The 15,570-nt window shown below is 35.6% G+C and overlaps 1 protein-coding gene across 1 annotated transcript in view; it reads right to left on the minus strand.

The window, feature by feature from the left end:
- tln1 (talin 1) overlaps window positions 1-15,570 on the minus strand; it is a 173,882-nt gene that overhangs the window by 48,166 nt on the left and 110,146 nt on the right. The window contains 15 exon segments of the mRNA XM_051930058.1: window positions 30-100; window positions 103-157; window positions 160-235; window positions 1,329-1,354; window positions 1,356-1,385; window positions 1,387-1,443; window positions 2,226-2,354; window positions 2,729-2,863; window positions 4,010-4,081; window positions 4,083-4,124; window positions 7,825-7,938; window positions 9,061-9,189; window positions 9,923-10,089; window positions 10,553-10,844; window positions 11,843-12,010. Coding sequence (XP_051786018.1) covers window positions 30-100; window positions 103-157; window positions 160-235; window positions 1,329-1,354; window positions 1,356-1,385; window positions 1,387-1,443; window positions 2,226-2,354; window positions 2,729-2,863; window positions 4,010-4,081; window positions 4,083-4,124; window positions 7,825-7,938; window positions 9,061-9,189; window positions 9,923-10,089; window positions 10,553-10,844; window positions 11,843-12,010 — 1,563 coding nt within the window.

Genomic DNA, 15,570 nt, shown 5'->3' on the forward strand with positions numbered 1-15,570 from the left:
TTCCAGAATACTCCACTCGTCGTGCCGACAATCGCTGCTGGCTGTCTGGGTACTCCAGGTTTTGCCACCGCTCTTTTGGTCTCTTCTATGAGATGGCTGATTTGTCCATTACATCAGTTGCACAATCTAGCACTCAGCACCACAGGCCTTGGTGGTTCAGATGGTACAGGCAGCAACACCACGGGATGCCATACTAAGTGACCGAAGTGCCTGGGCTAGATCTCTAGCCGCATACCTGTCAAAGTAATGCAAGAGATCACTGAATATTAATAAATCAAAACTGTAAAAGTTTACAGTGGCTGCAGTGCATCTCTGAACCAACAAATTCAAAGCTGTCAAATTTGTTGTAACCCAACAATAAGGTGAACACCTCTGACAACAAACTACTAAAACTTTAAAAACAAACAGACGAAAGGACTGATTAGAAAAAGGAAGGAATAAATTCCAGGATATGTTTGCTTTGAATTAAAAAGGTTGAGTGTGTGTGTCAAAGCCGTTTAAACTTGTTAACTGCAGCAGAATTGTGGAAAAAGTAAATGTGAAGTATATAGTACAAGAATTGTTGTTTCATTTATTAATGTATCCCTCTTCAGTCATAGGTAACTGAAAATGGAAGTGAACTGTGTCACTCAGTTGTGCATGTTTATAAAGGAAATGCTAATGATTGCTATAACCCCATTTCACATAAAGATCATTAAAACAAATGTTAATATTTTATATTTAAAGTAAATGAGAAATCCTTTCCAAGGGGAACTAACTGACCTAATTGATACATGTACATTACAAGTATAAACAGTGTACATTAAATTCCAGAATTCAAATAAAAAAATGTCTAATGACTGACATCTTCAGACCCTGAACTTATTTCTTTTGATTTTTCCACTATTATTTCTTTGTAAAAAAAAAAAAAAAAAAAAAACATTTATATGGCTTTACGTTTTTAAGCAAAACATTGAGGAAAATATTTGAAACTTTAAAATACGTGCAACAAAAAAGAATGTACACTTGCAGTATAGATTATTTGTGTGTATAATATATATATCTTTAAGTATGAAAAGCAGAAGCTACAGTGGCTCAAGGATAAATAAAACATACAATAAAAGGAATACATAAAATATAACTTTGAACTGTAACTGCATGTTAGCATCCTAAGCTACAGTAAACAAACATTTTACTTCAGATGGTAGCTACTAAATAAGCCTTACACCAAACTATAGTAGAACTTGTATGACTCGCAGTATTACTGATATTCAAAACAGCCTCTAGTCATTCTTTAAATACTATGTCTCAGCTATGTCTATTCAAAGCCTGACATTAATTTGATATACACTTTGATACCTGTGTAATTCTCATTTTCCTTGGGTTACTTCACTCAGCAACTGAGCAAATAGCAGTGGTCACAGCCTTGGTACTGTTTCCTAAGTCCTGGGAACACTTCTCCAACTAGGCAAAAGCAAAACTGGCAATTACTTTATATTTAAAATCAGTAAATAAAAGCAATAGTCTATTATTAGTTCAAGAAAATATAAAAAACACAATATTAAATAATTTAAATATAAATTTGTGTATGTCTGTTCCTCAAAATATATAAAAATTATAGTCAGTAAAATTATAGGCATCTGTCTAGAGTTAGTATCAAACTTTATGGCTTTTTTCTTACCAAAATGAATGTCACACTCTAGATCCCATATCCATATTATGCTCGCCAGTAATACCATTTCTACCATCCTTCAGCTGGATACAGAAGTATAAGAGTGTACACAGCAGTAACACTAAACAAACTGTTACAATTCAGGCAGGCAGTTTTCTAACTAATACTCCATGTGAGCCTATAGTCACTACAAACAATGGTGTCAGCTCATTTTCTGAAGAATTGTCACCACTAAAACCTGTACAGTATTTAAATAAGCATGTCCTTAAAATAATTATTCATTTATTTTCTAAATGTGAAGACCTGAACAGGGTGCAAATTCTTTGCCTAAATAACGCAAAACCTAGGTTGCTTCTAGCTCATTATTGGTTACCAAGGAATATACCTTTTATAGTCTACTATACTTCAAAACCTCAAAAGGAAGGGAAAAATGAATAACTTACAAGATGAAACATGGAAAACACAGAGTACAATTTAATTTTTACTGAACCTATTATAACATAGATGATATTTTACATATGAACCACAACTTCAAAATATACAAATAATATCTAGGGCTACTGAGATGCCTTACTGTTTCTCCTGGAAGTGGCTTCAGTTTTCCTTCAGCAGCTGATGCTTTGGCTTCCTGCATGTCCTTTTCCAAGTTTCGGACTACATTGAGTGCATTGTCAATTTCTAATGGTCCGCAAGCCTCTTGAGCCTGTGAATCATTGAGAAATGATAACATGAAGAAAAAAAAAAAAGAAGTGTCACGTTCAGACTGACTTCCACTTGGAGATTAACTTGGTGTTGGACATTAAATTCATACTGCTCTTCCACTAACAGAAAATATGTTAAGGAAGTTCTTAATCAGGGGGTTGAATCCACCTACAAACCCTTCTAACAAACCTGGACCACAGGTTCAGCAAGTTCTTTTCAAACACCAGACAGAAGATTATACATAACAAAGACATTAAATACTAATTCTATAATAAAAAAAACTTAATCTTGATGTATAGAATTATCAGTAAAACACAGTATGTTATAATAAAAATGTGCTCATTTTATCAAGATAATGAGTAGAGTATTTCTGACCTTCAAGGCTGCAGTTCGGAGTTCAGCAAGAGCAGCAGTCAAGTTCTTAGCGCACTGACTAAGCTGCATAGCTGAGGCTTGGTCACTGATTGTAGGAACTGTGGCCTTTGCAGCAGTAACCATCTTTGCACCTGGCTGAAGTGATTGAAAAAAATTAAAAAGAACAGAAAAATGGGTTAATACAATAGTGAGTACTTAATCCAGAGCTAAAATGCAGACATTAAAAAATATTGGTAATCCACAGAATTAACTTGCAGTGTCTCCTTAGGAGAATGACAAAAATATATATTAGTCTGGTGTTATTAATCATCTAAGCCAGCCAAAAAAAATGTATTAATTTCCACATGCCTAATAGTTCAAATCATGTCCAAGTTAAATCTTATTTGACACATACAAATTATACACACAGTACAATGTGCAGTGAAATGGTTAAAGTTAAATGGTACAAGTAAAAACAAAAGCTGCCTTAACCAACTTGGAGTGTATCAGACCAATCTCAAAAATCTCTTTAAAAAATTAATTTAACCCATTATTCTAAAAGTTGTGTGTATGAATGAATTGTTCTGAAGACATATAAGCATAATTAAAGTATAATTAAAACTGCTCTGTTTACCAGAAATTTAAGATTTATAATTATAAGTACATTTTAGGAAAAATGTATGAAAACCACATTACAATACATTTGGGGTCTTGTATTTTTTTATATAAACAAAGAAATGACTTAGTATATTTTATTTAAAAGAAAAATGTCTATTATAAAAATGTACTGAAAAATATCTGTTTTTTTATTTAATAGAAAACACATTTATATGCATATACAGCAGGAATAAGAATTTGCTAATTGGGCATACCAACTTGGACTATACAATTAGGAGTAGGAAAAAATACATCATTTTCACTTTAAGAAGATTCATGCTTTTAATATATGGGATGATTTTATTCAAGAGTTTTTCGAATAGTAAGCTGGAGGGAAATTCAAAGTACATTTCAAAATTACAAATGTTTACTGTATAGTCCCTGAACAAACGTATGGAACTCTGATACTTAGCCTAATGTTACTATGGCTCATACCAAAGATCAACTATTAATACATAAGGCTTGTGTCTGTGATTATACTGAAATTTAAATGTTTTTCTAAAAGTGACTCAAAAATTCCAAAGCAGAACATTGCATAATGTCCCATAGTCTTTTCAATTTCTTCCTATGGAACATCTTACCCAGATGTAAGATACATAAGTTACTGACATTTATAAATGGATTATTGATTAGTAAATTGCTCACCTGAAGGAAGTTCTGGCTGGCACCAATGAGAGCTAACTGAGCGCTGGGGCTGTCAGGCTGAGATTGACTTCCCCCGAACTCCCTGAACCAGCATTGGAATCTGATCTGCAACCACCTGTGGAAGATTTATTTATTTAATTTTATATTATACTTGTGACTATGCCGGTCCCCTACAGACTCCGTCTTCCCACATGGGAGTCTGCTGAACCAATACCGTTGATAGTTATGACCGAGATGAGCTGACATGAGGACAATTCACTGATGATGCCAGAGGATGGTGGAAAAAGTGCCTTTATTAAAAAGCAAAGTCAAAACACAAGTAAAACCAACAAAAGTTCCAATAGTGCAGTGTTACACCAAAAAAAAAAAAAAAAAAAAAAAAGTATATATACAAATCCATAAAATCAAATGGAAATTGGGGATAAAAAAATAATCAAAAAATAAATCCATTAAAATCCAAGGTTAAAATGCAGTCTAACTTGTTCTGATCTCTGTTCACCTCCTTCTTATGCTCTCCAGCTCACCCATTGCTCGAGTAGCCGGTGGAGACTCAGCAGCCACGAGCTCCTTTCGGTTGACCTCCGTCTTGGCTGCCACCAGGCATCACGGCCAGACCGTCCGAGGTCGTCTCTCCTCCCTTCGTGCTCATGTAGTCGCACCTCGGAAGCCTAGGGAGTGCTCTTGCGTTGCTCGCCACACTTCACCTGGATGTTCAGTGCGGTGAACTAGCCCCTATAGCACCACAGCTAACACTCCTTCACGGGGCCCCAGCTCGTGCGGTCTCCTCCTTCCAGGTGGCCAGATCCACCTGCTAAGACTGCCTTTTCACAACTTTTAACCTCTTTCCTTCTTTTCTTTGATTTTCTTCCCCCTTTCCTTGTGCCAACCCGTATATATACACTCATGTCTTCGTGGGCGCACCGCCTTCATCACACGCCACAGGAAGCCAATAAGGCAATTGAGAATGATCGCACCCACACGTGCAGGTGCGACTCACTCCAACTACTTCATTAACTCACCACGGTCATGCAATCGCGCCCATGGAGAGTTCCACAACTCTATGGATTTAAAACTTGGCACTTTTATTTTTTGAAGCCGCGGACCCACTATACCACAATACTGTCACACACGTGCGCATGGGAGGCAGCTAAAGGGCTTGAGTGAGGGCAATTTTGAATCTGACTGGGATGTGGCAGAGTGCACCGATTGTTTATCTCGCTTTCCTGCAGACCATTCACAGGAAGTTCCACCTGACTCTGTTGACGTCACCTCCGGGGTCTGGACCTATAGAGGAAGGCCTTGCCAGCTCCAGCCCCCTTGATGTCACGTTCGGGCTCAAGCCTATGGCTGAAGACCTTTCTGATCCCGGCCCCTTTGACGTCACTTCCTACCCTGACCTTTAAAAGCCTCCATCTTTTCCCTATTCCCTCAGTTCTGTTTTGGACTCCATTTTGTGCACATCAGTGCTACCATTTATTTGAAACTTTGCAGCCAGGAAACCAATTATACGAGTGGCTGCCCCAAACGTTCTTGATGAATTTGTGTCGTTTTCGTGACTATATATATATATATATATATCACGGCATTTGAAGTCTGTGTCACAATCTGATTGTATGGGTGGTTACCTACCAGGTAGCGCTATATATATATATATATATATATATATATATATATATATATATATATATATATATATATATATATATACACACATACACACACACACATATATATATACATATATATATGTGTGTGTGTGTGTGTATATATATATATATATATACAGTACTGTGCAAAAGTTTTAGGCAGGTGTGAAAAAATGCTGTAAACAAAGAATGCTTTCAGAAATATAAATAATGATTGTTTATTGTTATCAATTTACAAAATGCAAAGTGAGCAAACAAAAGAAAAACCTAAATCAAATCAATATTTGGTGTTACTAAATTTTGCCTTCAAACCAGCATCAATTCTTATAGGTACACTTGCACAAAGTCAGGGATTTTGTAGGATTCTAGTCAGGTGTTTGATCAACCAATTATACCAAACAGGTGCTAATGATCATCAATGTCACATGTAGGTTGAAACATAGTCATTAACTGAAACAGAGACAGCTGTGTAGGAGGCTTAAAACTGGGTGAGGAACAGCCAAACTCTGCTACCAAGGTGAGGTTGTGGAAGACAGTTTCATGTCATGGCAAGATTGAGCACAGCAACAAGACACAAGGTACTGCATCAGCAAGGTCTCTCCCAGACAAAGATTTCAAAGCAGACTGGGGTTTCAAGATGTGCTGTTCAACCTCTTTTGAAGAAGCACAAAGAAACGGGCAACGTTGAGGATCGTAGACGCAGTGGTCAGCCAAGGAAACTTAGTGCAGCAGATGAAAGACACATCAAGCTTATTACCCTTCGACATTGGAAGATGTCCAGCAGTGCCATTAGCTCAGAACTGGCAGAAACCAGTGGGACCCAGGTACACCCATCTACTGTCCGGAGAAGTCTGGCCAGAAGTGGTCTTCATGGAAGAGTTGCAGCCAAAAAGCCATATCTTCGATGTGGAAACAAGGCCAAGCTACTCAAGTATGCACGAAAACATAGGAACTGGGGTGTAGAAAAATGGCAGCAGGTGCTCTGGACTGATGAGTCAAAATTTGAAATATTTGGCTGTAGCAGCAGGCAGTTTGTTCGTCGAAGGGCTGGAGAGCGGTACGATAATGAGTGTCTGCAGGCAACAGTGAAGCATAGTGGAGGTTCCTTGAACGTTTGGGGCTGCATTTCTGCAAATGGAGTTGGAGATTTCGTCAGGATTAATGGTGTTCTCAATGCTGAGAAATACAGGCAGATACTTATCCATCGTGCAATACCATCAGGGAAGCGTATGATTGGCCCCAAGTTTATTCTGCAGCAGGACAACGACCCCAAACATACAGCCAAAGTCATTAAGAACTATCTTCAGCGTAAAGAAGAACAAGAAGTCCTGGAAGTGATGGTATGGCCCCCACAGAGTCCTGATCTCAACATCATCGAGTGTGTCTGGGATTACATGAAGAGACAGAAGGATGTGAGGAAGCCTACATCCACAGAAGATCTGTGGTTAGTTCTCCAAGATGTTTGGAACAACCTACCAGCCAAGTTCCTTCAAAAACTGTGTGCAAGTGTACCTAGAAGAATTGATGCTGTTTTGAAGGCAAAGGGTGGTCACACCAAATATTGATTTGATTTAGATTTCTCTTTTGTTCATTCACTGCATTTTGTTGATTGATGAAAATAAATGATTAACACTTCCATTTTTGAAAGCATTTTTTCACACCTGCCTAAAACTTTTGCACAGTACTGTGTATATTTTTTTTATTTTTATATATATATATATATATATATATATATATATACTTTCATTTATACTGTCAGTTTGCAACAATCTTAAGCAAAACCTCTACAAAAATGTAAAGAAACAATTTTATACTTATCAAGGACAAGATTTTTTTCCTGAAAAATACTCATATCAAATCCATTAGTATAAACCATTCCAGAGTATAAACAGACATGCATATGACAAATGCACATATACACATAAAGTGCAATGCTGTCATATAACTACAAGTAAACCAGTCAAGAAAAATAATAGAGAAGTCCCTCTGTCTCATAGTTGCACCATTTTACAATTCAAGTCACAACAAGTTTCTCTGTTGAAGTTATTGGTATTGACTGAAATATCATACTTGCTTTTTACCGGCCATTTCCTGGTAAGGAGGAGCTATTGAACTTTTACTGTAAACATGTCAACCAAACAGAGGAAATGAAACACTAGACGTTCTTACCTTGCAGCTTTGAACAAGCTGCTGCTGAGCTGCAGGATTCTTATTGGAGGAGGCGGCATGCTGAGCTGCTGCAATTGTCTGAGTGGCTGAGGCGGCAGCCTGCTTTGCTGCATTCTACAAAAACAAAATATCAATTACACAATCCTAAATGAAACTGCAAAACATAAAAGGCATTACTATTAACTTTTGTCATTTTATTCCTGGTTAATCACCTCATGCTGTATGAGATTTCTGTCCCGAATCCTGCAGTGGTTGGATATTTTTTTCAACCCCTTTTCTTAATTAATAGTTAACTATTGCTCAGTTTTTAGGTTTACATGTTTAACACCATTAGATGCTTTCAGAGCTTTTTTTCTTAACTAGCTGCCAATTAATAGGTGAACCAATCAGCTAACGTGCACCATTTGGAACTGTGTACACTCATCATGAACTAACTTATCTTTTGTTTTTCTGATATTTTAAATGAGAACTAAATTTGCTTTAGTGCCCAAAACATTTAACTTTTGTTATCAGGTAAGGCAGAATATGTACGTTACAGAATTAAATAACAGCAGAAATTTGCTTCTAAACCTGACAATCTGCAGCAACTGTGCTGAGGACTGAGGCTGAGGCCTCCTGAGTGGCATTTACATTTTGGTTACTCAAAGCCATATTACCAAACCTGAGCTAACTTCCAACTATTCTTCATACAGTATGAATCTCAAACCTTTGTTCATCTGCCATGCAAAAGTCAAACTAGGTCAAGTTGTCACTCAAGGCCAGTTACAAAAATAAATTAATGGACAGATATCTTATATTCCTGAAAAACATCTTTCACAAAGATAATGGTACTTTTACTAATATGCTTCTTTTTCTTGCCAGCTTCTACAGGTACACTCACTAGCTGCACCATATCCTATCACAGCATCATCTTGGCTAAAAAATGTTAAAATCTGCAGAGACTGGCACATATTACCAAAATCCAGGTGATTTTTGTTTATATTTAACATTCCCTACTTTAAAAAGGAAAAAGACACCAGTCACCCTGTGCTCCCACAGCTACCTTCACACTTCTTCATTCTGGCAAACAGTACAGAATCACTGGTGCTCAATGCAGAAGATTCAGGTACAATTTCTATCTATAAATATTTAAGGTTACTAAACACATTTTATATTATACAATATATAGATAGAATTGCTAGAGTGTTAGAATAAAACTTCTAAAAAAAGTGTTTCAAGTCCCTTTTTTAATATTACCTCTAATTTGTGGACTAGTTTCTTTTTGATCGCATTCTGTGCCGCTGCATTTGTGGCCATGCGCAGGCCTTCAGCTGCCTCTCGTAGTTTCTGCTGCTGCTCTTCACTGTCTGGGTTGGCAGCTGCACCCTAAAGAGTTTTGTGGGAAAAAATAAAGATACCAAACACATTCTTATTTTCTTTAAATTATTTTTGCAAAGCAGTTAATCAAGCTCCAACTGTTACGTAATTCAAACAATTCATGGGTGGCAGATGTAAGGAAATAACTATTATATTCACATGGTCATTAAAAGAAAATAAACTTTAGATCAGCCTGCCCTTTAAATTTTCACCAGTTTGGGAAGGAGTGGTTTTAAATTTGACATGATTACATTAGAGACAGATATATCTAGATAAAAGTGATATTATTACTGCGCTAGTAGTATAAATCATTTCCAAAATAAAAGACATATTTTACTTACCATTGTCAATAATATTTGTGCAGCATCTTGCACACCAAAATTGTCAAAATGAATTACAAGAGCTAAATTAACTTACCTTTTGTAGTAACGCTGTGTGTACTTTTACCCTTTAGAACTTAACACAATTTTTTATAATTACCCTAATATAATTTGCTTTAAGAAGATACCTTCTAGTTACCCAATATTATCGGCTTCCATTTTGTGAGATGTATTAATTATGCATGATTTTTTCAGCTACAGTTATGAAATGTTTAGAGAATTATGTGATTCAGCTGGACACAGCCATACATTTTAGCAAGAAATTGACTTAACCATTTTAAGAGACTCCCAATATTTGTTCTTTTATTAAATTTTTTATTTAAAATATTCTCCATTAAAAAGAAAATCTGTAAATAAATTACCTTAGCAGCTTCTACCATTTTGGCAGTTGCATCAGCAAGTAACTTGGCTGCTGAAAGCAGCTTGCGGGAGTTTTCTAGATCTGACTCGCCTTCAGCATCAGCTTTAATTGCATTAACCAGATCTGAGGTTGCCTGGGCCAGAATCCGAGCCTGCCTCACCATTTCACCTAGAAAAATAAAGTTTTTAAATATTATCTCTTGTAGCCATCTGTCTGATTATAGAAGAATGTCTAGTCCTCTGTCACTGCTTCAGGAATATTTTCTCACTGGAAGCCTGTGAGAATTCAGGCCTGGGGTACCAATCTAAACTTTGTGCAGAACTTGCTGTCTGTCCACACTGATGTGCATAGCTGTGCTTTGACTGCCATGTTGAATGCTCCTACGAAATGTAACCATTTGTAAGCATAATTTAATACAAGTAGATCTGATCTTATTCATATACAATAATGTAATATTCATTTGTGGTACATGCGGTCTTTCCAAGTTTACTACAGTACCATCCAATTAAAAAAAGCACAGCTGAATATACCAAACCAAATGGCATGAAATTCAGAACAAGAAAAACTACATGTCAGACATGCTCAAGTTTAGACAATATATGATAATAATTATTGAAAGGCAACCCTTTACCTGCATCACCCATTGAGCTGAAGATGTTCTCTGTGACATTAAGGATGGTGTCAGTTGCCTGATCATACCGTCCAATTGGCTGGCCTGTGGCATAATGCTTTATGTGCTGAAGCAAGTCATTAAGGGCCTGGGTTACCCCTGTCGCTGCTGCTCCCACCTGCTTCAGTAGCTGTTCATCATTTGTTGCTGAATGTGATGCCTCAACACATCCTTCTACAGACTTGGCCACCAGTTTTCCTGCTTCGATAAGCTGTTCCTGACACACTGGTGAACTAATAGTGGGTGCAACAACCTTGAGGAGAGAAAAAAGACAAAAACATAATTGATTCTGTGTTGTATCTTGCAAAATACTAAATTGTAAACTGAAAAAAGGGTGTTTATACATTGATTAATTAATATAATAATAAATGTTGTTTTGGAAATTTATGGTAAAATATCATGAAATATATGTACAGCAAAAAAAAAAAAAAAAGAATATTTTGAAGGGGGTGATTCTTTTCTATATACACTGTACATTAGATTAATTTCTTTTTTGTAGTTTTGTGCCATAAACTGCATTAATAAATAGGCACCTACTCTATTTTGCATTATTGGAAATGATATTCCATTGTACTCGGAAATGTATTCTCTTTTCATGTTACACTATAAATTTACCTTAGGGTTGTGAAATACATACTGTGTAAAACAATTTACAGTTCACTTGCACAGTGGAACATGCTTATAAAAAGTTAAAATCATCCTAGAGGAAATTAACACTATAACTTTTAAAATCTCATTTTACTTTCATACTAAATAAGCACCTAATAGCCCAATATAAAAATTTTAAACTTTGTTAAAGACAAATTACAATGGGCCAACATAGCTTATAAACCTTATAATCAGTTGTATGAACAATAATTGTTGTTCTATGATATGTAGTTCCAGCTTGAAAGAAGTGAACAATGAAAATCACCAACAAATTTGGTTTGTTTCTACACAATGTTAAATAAAAACAGTTTTATAGTACTCAAAGTTTCACCTAAAATGGGTCACAGTATTACTGCTCATGCTCCCTTTCTGTACAAAAAAATTGAATAATTGAATGGATCAATTCTGTTACAGGAAGGCCAGATACCGATTTTATTTTTCATTTCTGTTCACCTCTATCAAACGTTGTTGTCCTTGTATTTTAACATATAGTACTAGATAAGTGCAGGCTATGTTATAACTGACTTGACATCCAAAAAAATTAGAGTAATGTGAAGCCTGGATAAACAATAGAAGCTAGCTATGGATAGCCACCCCACCTACCCGAGTACATGCCACCAGTTGAGAAGTTGAGAGGGCACACTGTGTTGCAGCAGCTATCACACGATTCTGTAGGGCTGAATCCTCGGTCTTCTGGGCAACATTTTTGGCTTTCAGCACCAGGGCAGCTGCAGCATTGGCTACTGCTTTGGCAAGCTGCATCAGCATGTCCTTTAAATAAAAAAATAGAAGTAAATAAACAAGTCGTGTGCATCTGCCAGCTAACTAGCAAGGTAGACATTAACAATTCATAACAAAAGAAACACTGATCCCCTGCAGTCAGCTATTTTAAGCTTTGTCACCTGAACTAAGCTAAACTCCCACTAACAATAACCTTCTCAATTTCGCCTTAAAATGCAAGACACTTAAAATAAAATGTTAGTAGTGTCCAGTTAATGGTATTATTAATATTATCCAGCTAACATTTCTGCTGTAATTTATTCTTCTAAGTTTAAAAATTATTTTTAAAGTATATGACGTGTCGTTTGGCCTTAACAGAAATAATGCACTTTCCAACTTAATGTTCTTTCTGTGGTTGTTTTTTTGAATCAACTATTTAAAATTACTGAGGGAAAATTTTTTAAATATACAACTAAAAATTTAAAATAGTATACTGAAGCCATTTTAGATTGAATATACATTGTTTAAATTACATTTCAAAATCCACCTAAGGTAAACTGATATTTTTACAATAATAGTAATAAAAAAAAAAATCAGTAGTAGCACTGCTTTTAAACACGGACTTATCAGACTGCTTTTAAAGAGTATCTAGATAAGAAAAGAGTACTGGGCCAACTATTAGCTAACCAAAAACACTTGATGGACTCACTGGTCTCATTGTTTGTAGAACTTTTGCTTTTATAATAACTATTACTTTTATGTTAAGCACTCTATTGTATCATATATATTCTAATTTATTATTCATCTTGAATAAAACTGCCTACCAAAATAATAACAACAGTTCTAATACGGTCTGATTATGTTGAGTTTTTATAGTCTATGTAGTAGACAGAATGAGTCCTCTGTAAAAAGCTCTTTGTAAAAATTGGCATTGTTTAATACTGTCAAACAGAGTAATTAACTGAAGCTTTGTTTTTCTTTATATTTAATGTACAGCAGGAATAAGGGAAATACAGGAAACAGATTCACAGTCAATGCTGATGAGCATTTTTTTTTTTACTTTAAACTTAACTACAGAAATAAATGTGCAAGTGACACAATCAAAACAAATATGGAGGGTATGTATTTTGGGAACTGAAACTAAATTAAAAAATGCTTTTGTAAATAACATTTGAAAGAAAACAGAACACATGAAAACTGAATTACTAATGCACAAAGGGATATATGTTCTGGCTCTAAAACACCACAGTAATTCCAAATTACTGTATATCTAAGTGCTAAGTAAATGATTGTGTCTGCTGTTCAGCTCTGCAAATTATTTAATTCTGCTATTTAGTTGCTCAATAATAATGTCAGGACCCCTGAAGTGAACTGTCCTCTCATAAAATTGAAAAAAACAAAATAACTGGTTTGGGTATGCAGACTGGATGTAGCCCACTGGAAGAGTAACAGGAACAGCCCATAGGCAGTTATCCTTGGGTACAATGGAGGGTTAGATCTTCCAGCTGGAAGTATCTGGAGACAAGTGCTATGGCTAGGCTGGCTGGCCTGCCTAATGTGTTGTCACTGCAACCCCTCACTAGGACAAGTGAACAGAAAAGCTCTGGTCACCTCAAACTAGTCATCAACTGAGAAGTGGAAATACTACAGTTTTGTAAATACATGATACAGCAGAATAACAAGCTATGTCATTAAATAACTGTCACAGAAGAGGGGGGTGAGCCTTGTTTTATTAGTATTTCAAGGCTAAATATGCATAGAGTATCCAGTAATGAAAACAGGGATAAGGTCAGAAACCTATTAAGTTTAAATTATGCCCAACTATGTGATTTTTCTTCTCTACAAAGAACCATAAACACATGGAATAAGTAGTGCTATAGATGGTAGGACTTTTGGGACTTTCATAACTCAGCTCAATGTATTTTGGAGCAATTGGGGGAATAAGATGACAAGCTTTGTTGTGCTAAATGTTCGGTTCTCAACAAACTTGTAATGTTCTAAAGGGTTAGCACAAAAATTTGTTTACAATAACTCCGTTTAATAGCTTAATACTGTAATGCGGTTTAATACCGTGTTTGTACTGTACATCTCCATTGTCTTGATGTTAATAGTTCAGAAAAGGAATAGTTTAATTTTATATCAATGGTTTCTAAGATGCCACACTTCATTACCATGAATGGCAGTCATCATTTTGTTAACCTTAGAATTTCTCTTCCGAACTTTTGTTCATATGTCTGTAAATTTCAAGTCCAGGTGAACTGGTCATTATGGTCAGAAAGTATGGCTGATTTGGGATTGTAATTAAACACACATTCTAGAAATTCTATTCTGCATTTAGAAGATTTGAATTGCATTTGTCACCGGCATTCTTAGTAAATAAATGTCTATTCAACTTGAGGCCATAACTGAACAGGCATCTTTTCCATTCTGTCATAAAAGCAACACTAACTGCCCTGTCCCTAGATTTTTTTTACGGTACACAAGACAATGGCCAAAGTCTTAACAACTATTCACTAATCTTTCTGAACCACTAAAAACTCTTAATAAATCCAAATAAAGTAGGGAGAGGGGTACATTTCTCATTTTTAACTGTATTTTTATAGTTTATCTCTGAAATTGAAGCCCACAAACAAATAAAACACTAACATTGTAACTATGCTCATCTGCTGAACTCTTCATTCCTTCAGAATTCTAAATTTACAACTGGATTCCCCTTAAGCAAAAGGAAATTCCTGACATTACTTTAGAAAGCTTGTGCATGAAATACTACATACTGTATTTAATGAATCTTGAAATCTCTACTAATTATCTGTATTCCTGCTTAAATATACTACTGCTTGAAAAAGAGAACAGTCATGCAGGGGACCTCCTTTGAATTATTTTCAAATACTCAAACTTTTATAAAACAAAATGAAAAATCTGTAGAAAACCCAAAATATTAACTTCCCAAAGCTACCATTAGTCTATAAATTTAAGGAACAAATGACAGCATTTCATTATCAGTCTTCATTTACTTTAAGTTAGATGATTCCACAAAATGGATAAACTAAGAAAAGATGAGAAACTGAGAAAGATGAAATGGTTTCTGCCTAATATATGGATCTTTAGGACTCTTTTTCACAACTAATATACTAGCATACATATAACATAAAAAAAACAGTTTAACTTATACTTAAAAAGAGACGATTAACAAGTAATGTGCGATTGTAGAAACAATTGCAAGCTACACATCTGTATAATAGGATATTTTAATAGACATTATCTTTAAACCTACAATAGGGTTGCATGGTATACTGGAGTTTGGGGCTTGAGTTGGGGGCAGGAACACCAAAAAAAAGGCATGCCAGCATTTTGGTATTTTTGGCACTGGAAGTAAATGTCAGGCTCTCTCTCAATCCCACCTAGCCTCCCTTTTTTTTGCATTTGATGCGATCGCGATTTCGGTCTTCAATGTGGTGTGATGGCGTGGAGCAACAGGAAGACTGGAATAATGTGGTGTAATAATTTTGGAGTAATCTGTTATTTAATCTTTCTTTATTTTTAGATTACTTGTCTCATCAAAGCTAAAGGAAACTTAAGCATTTTGGAATGGTTTTATCATCCATTGATGA

The sequence above is a fragment of the Erpetoichthys calabaricus genome, chromosome 7 (assembly GCF_900747795.2).
Source record: "Erpetoichthys calabaricus chromosome 7, fErpCal1.3, whole genome shotgun sequence".
Taxonomy (NCBI): Eukaryota; Metazoa; Chordata; class Cladistia; order Polypteriformes; family Polypteridae; genus Erpetoichthys; species Erpetoichthys calabaricus.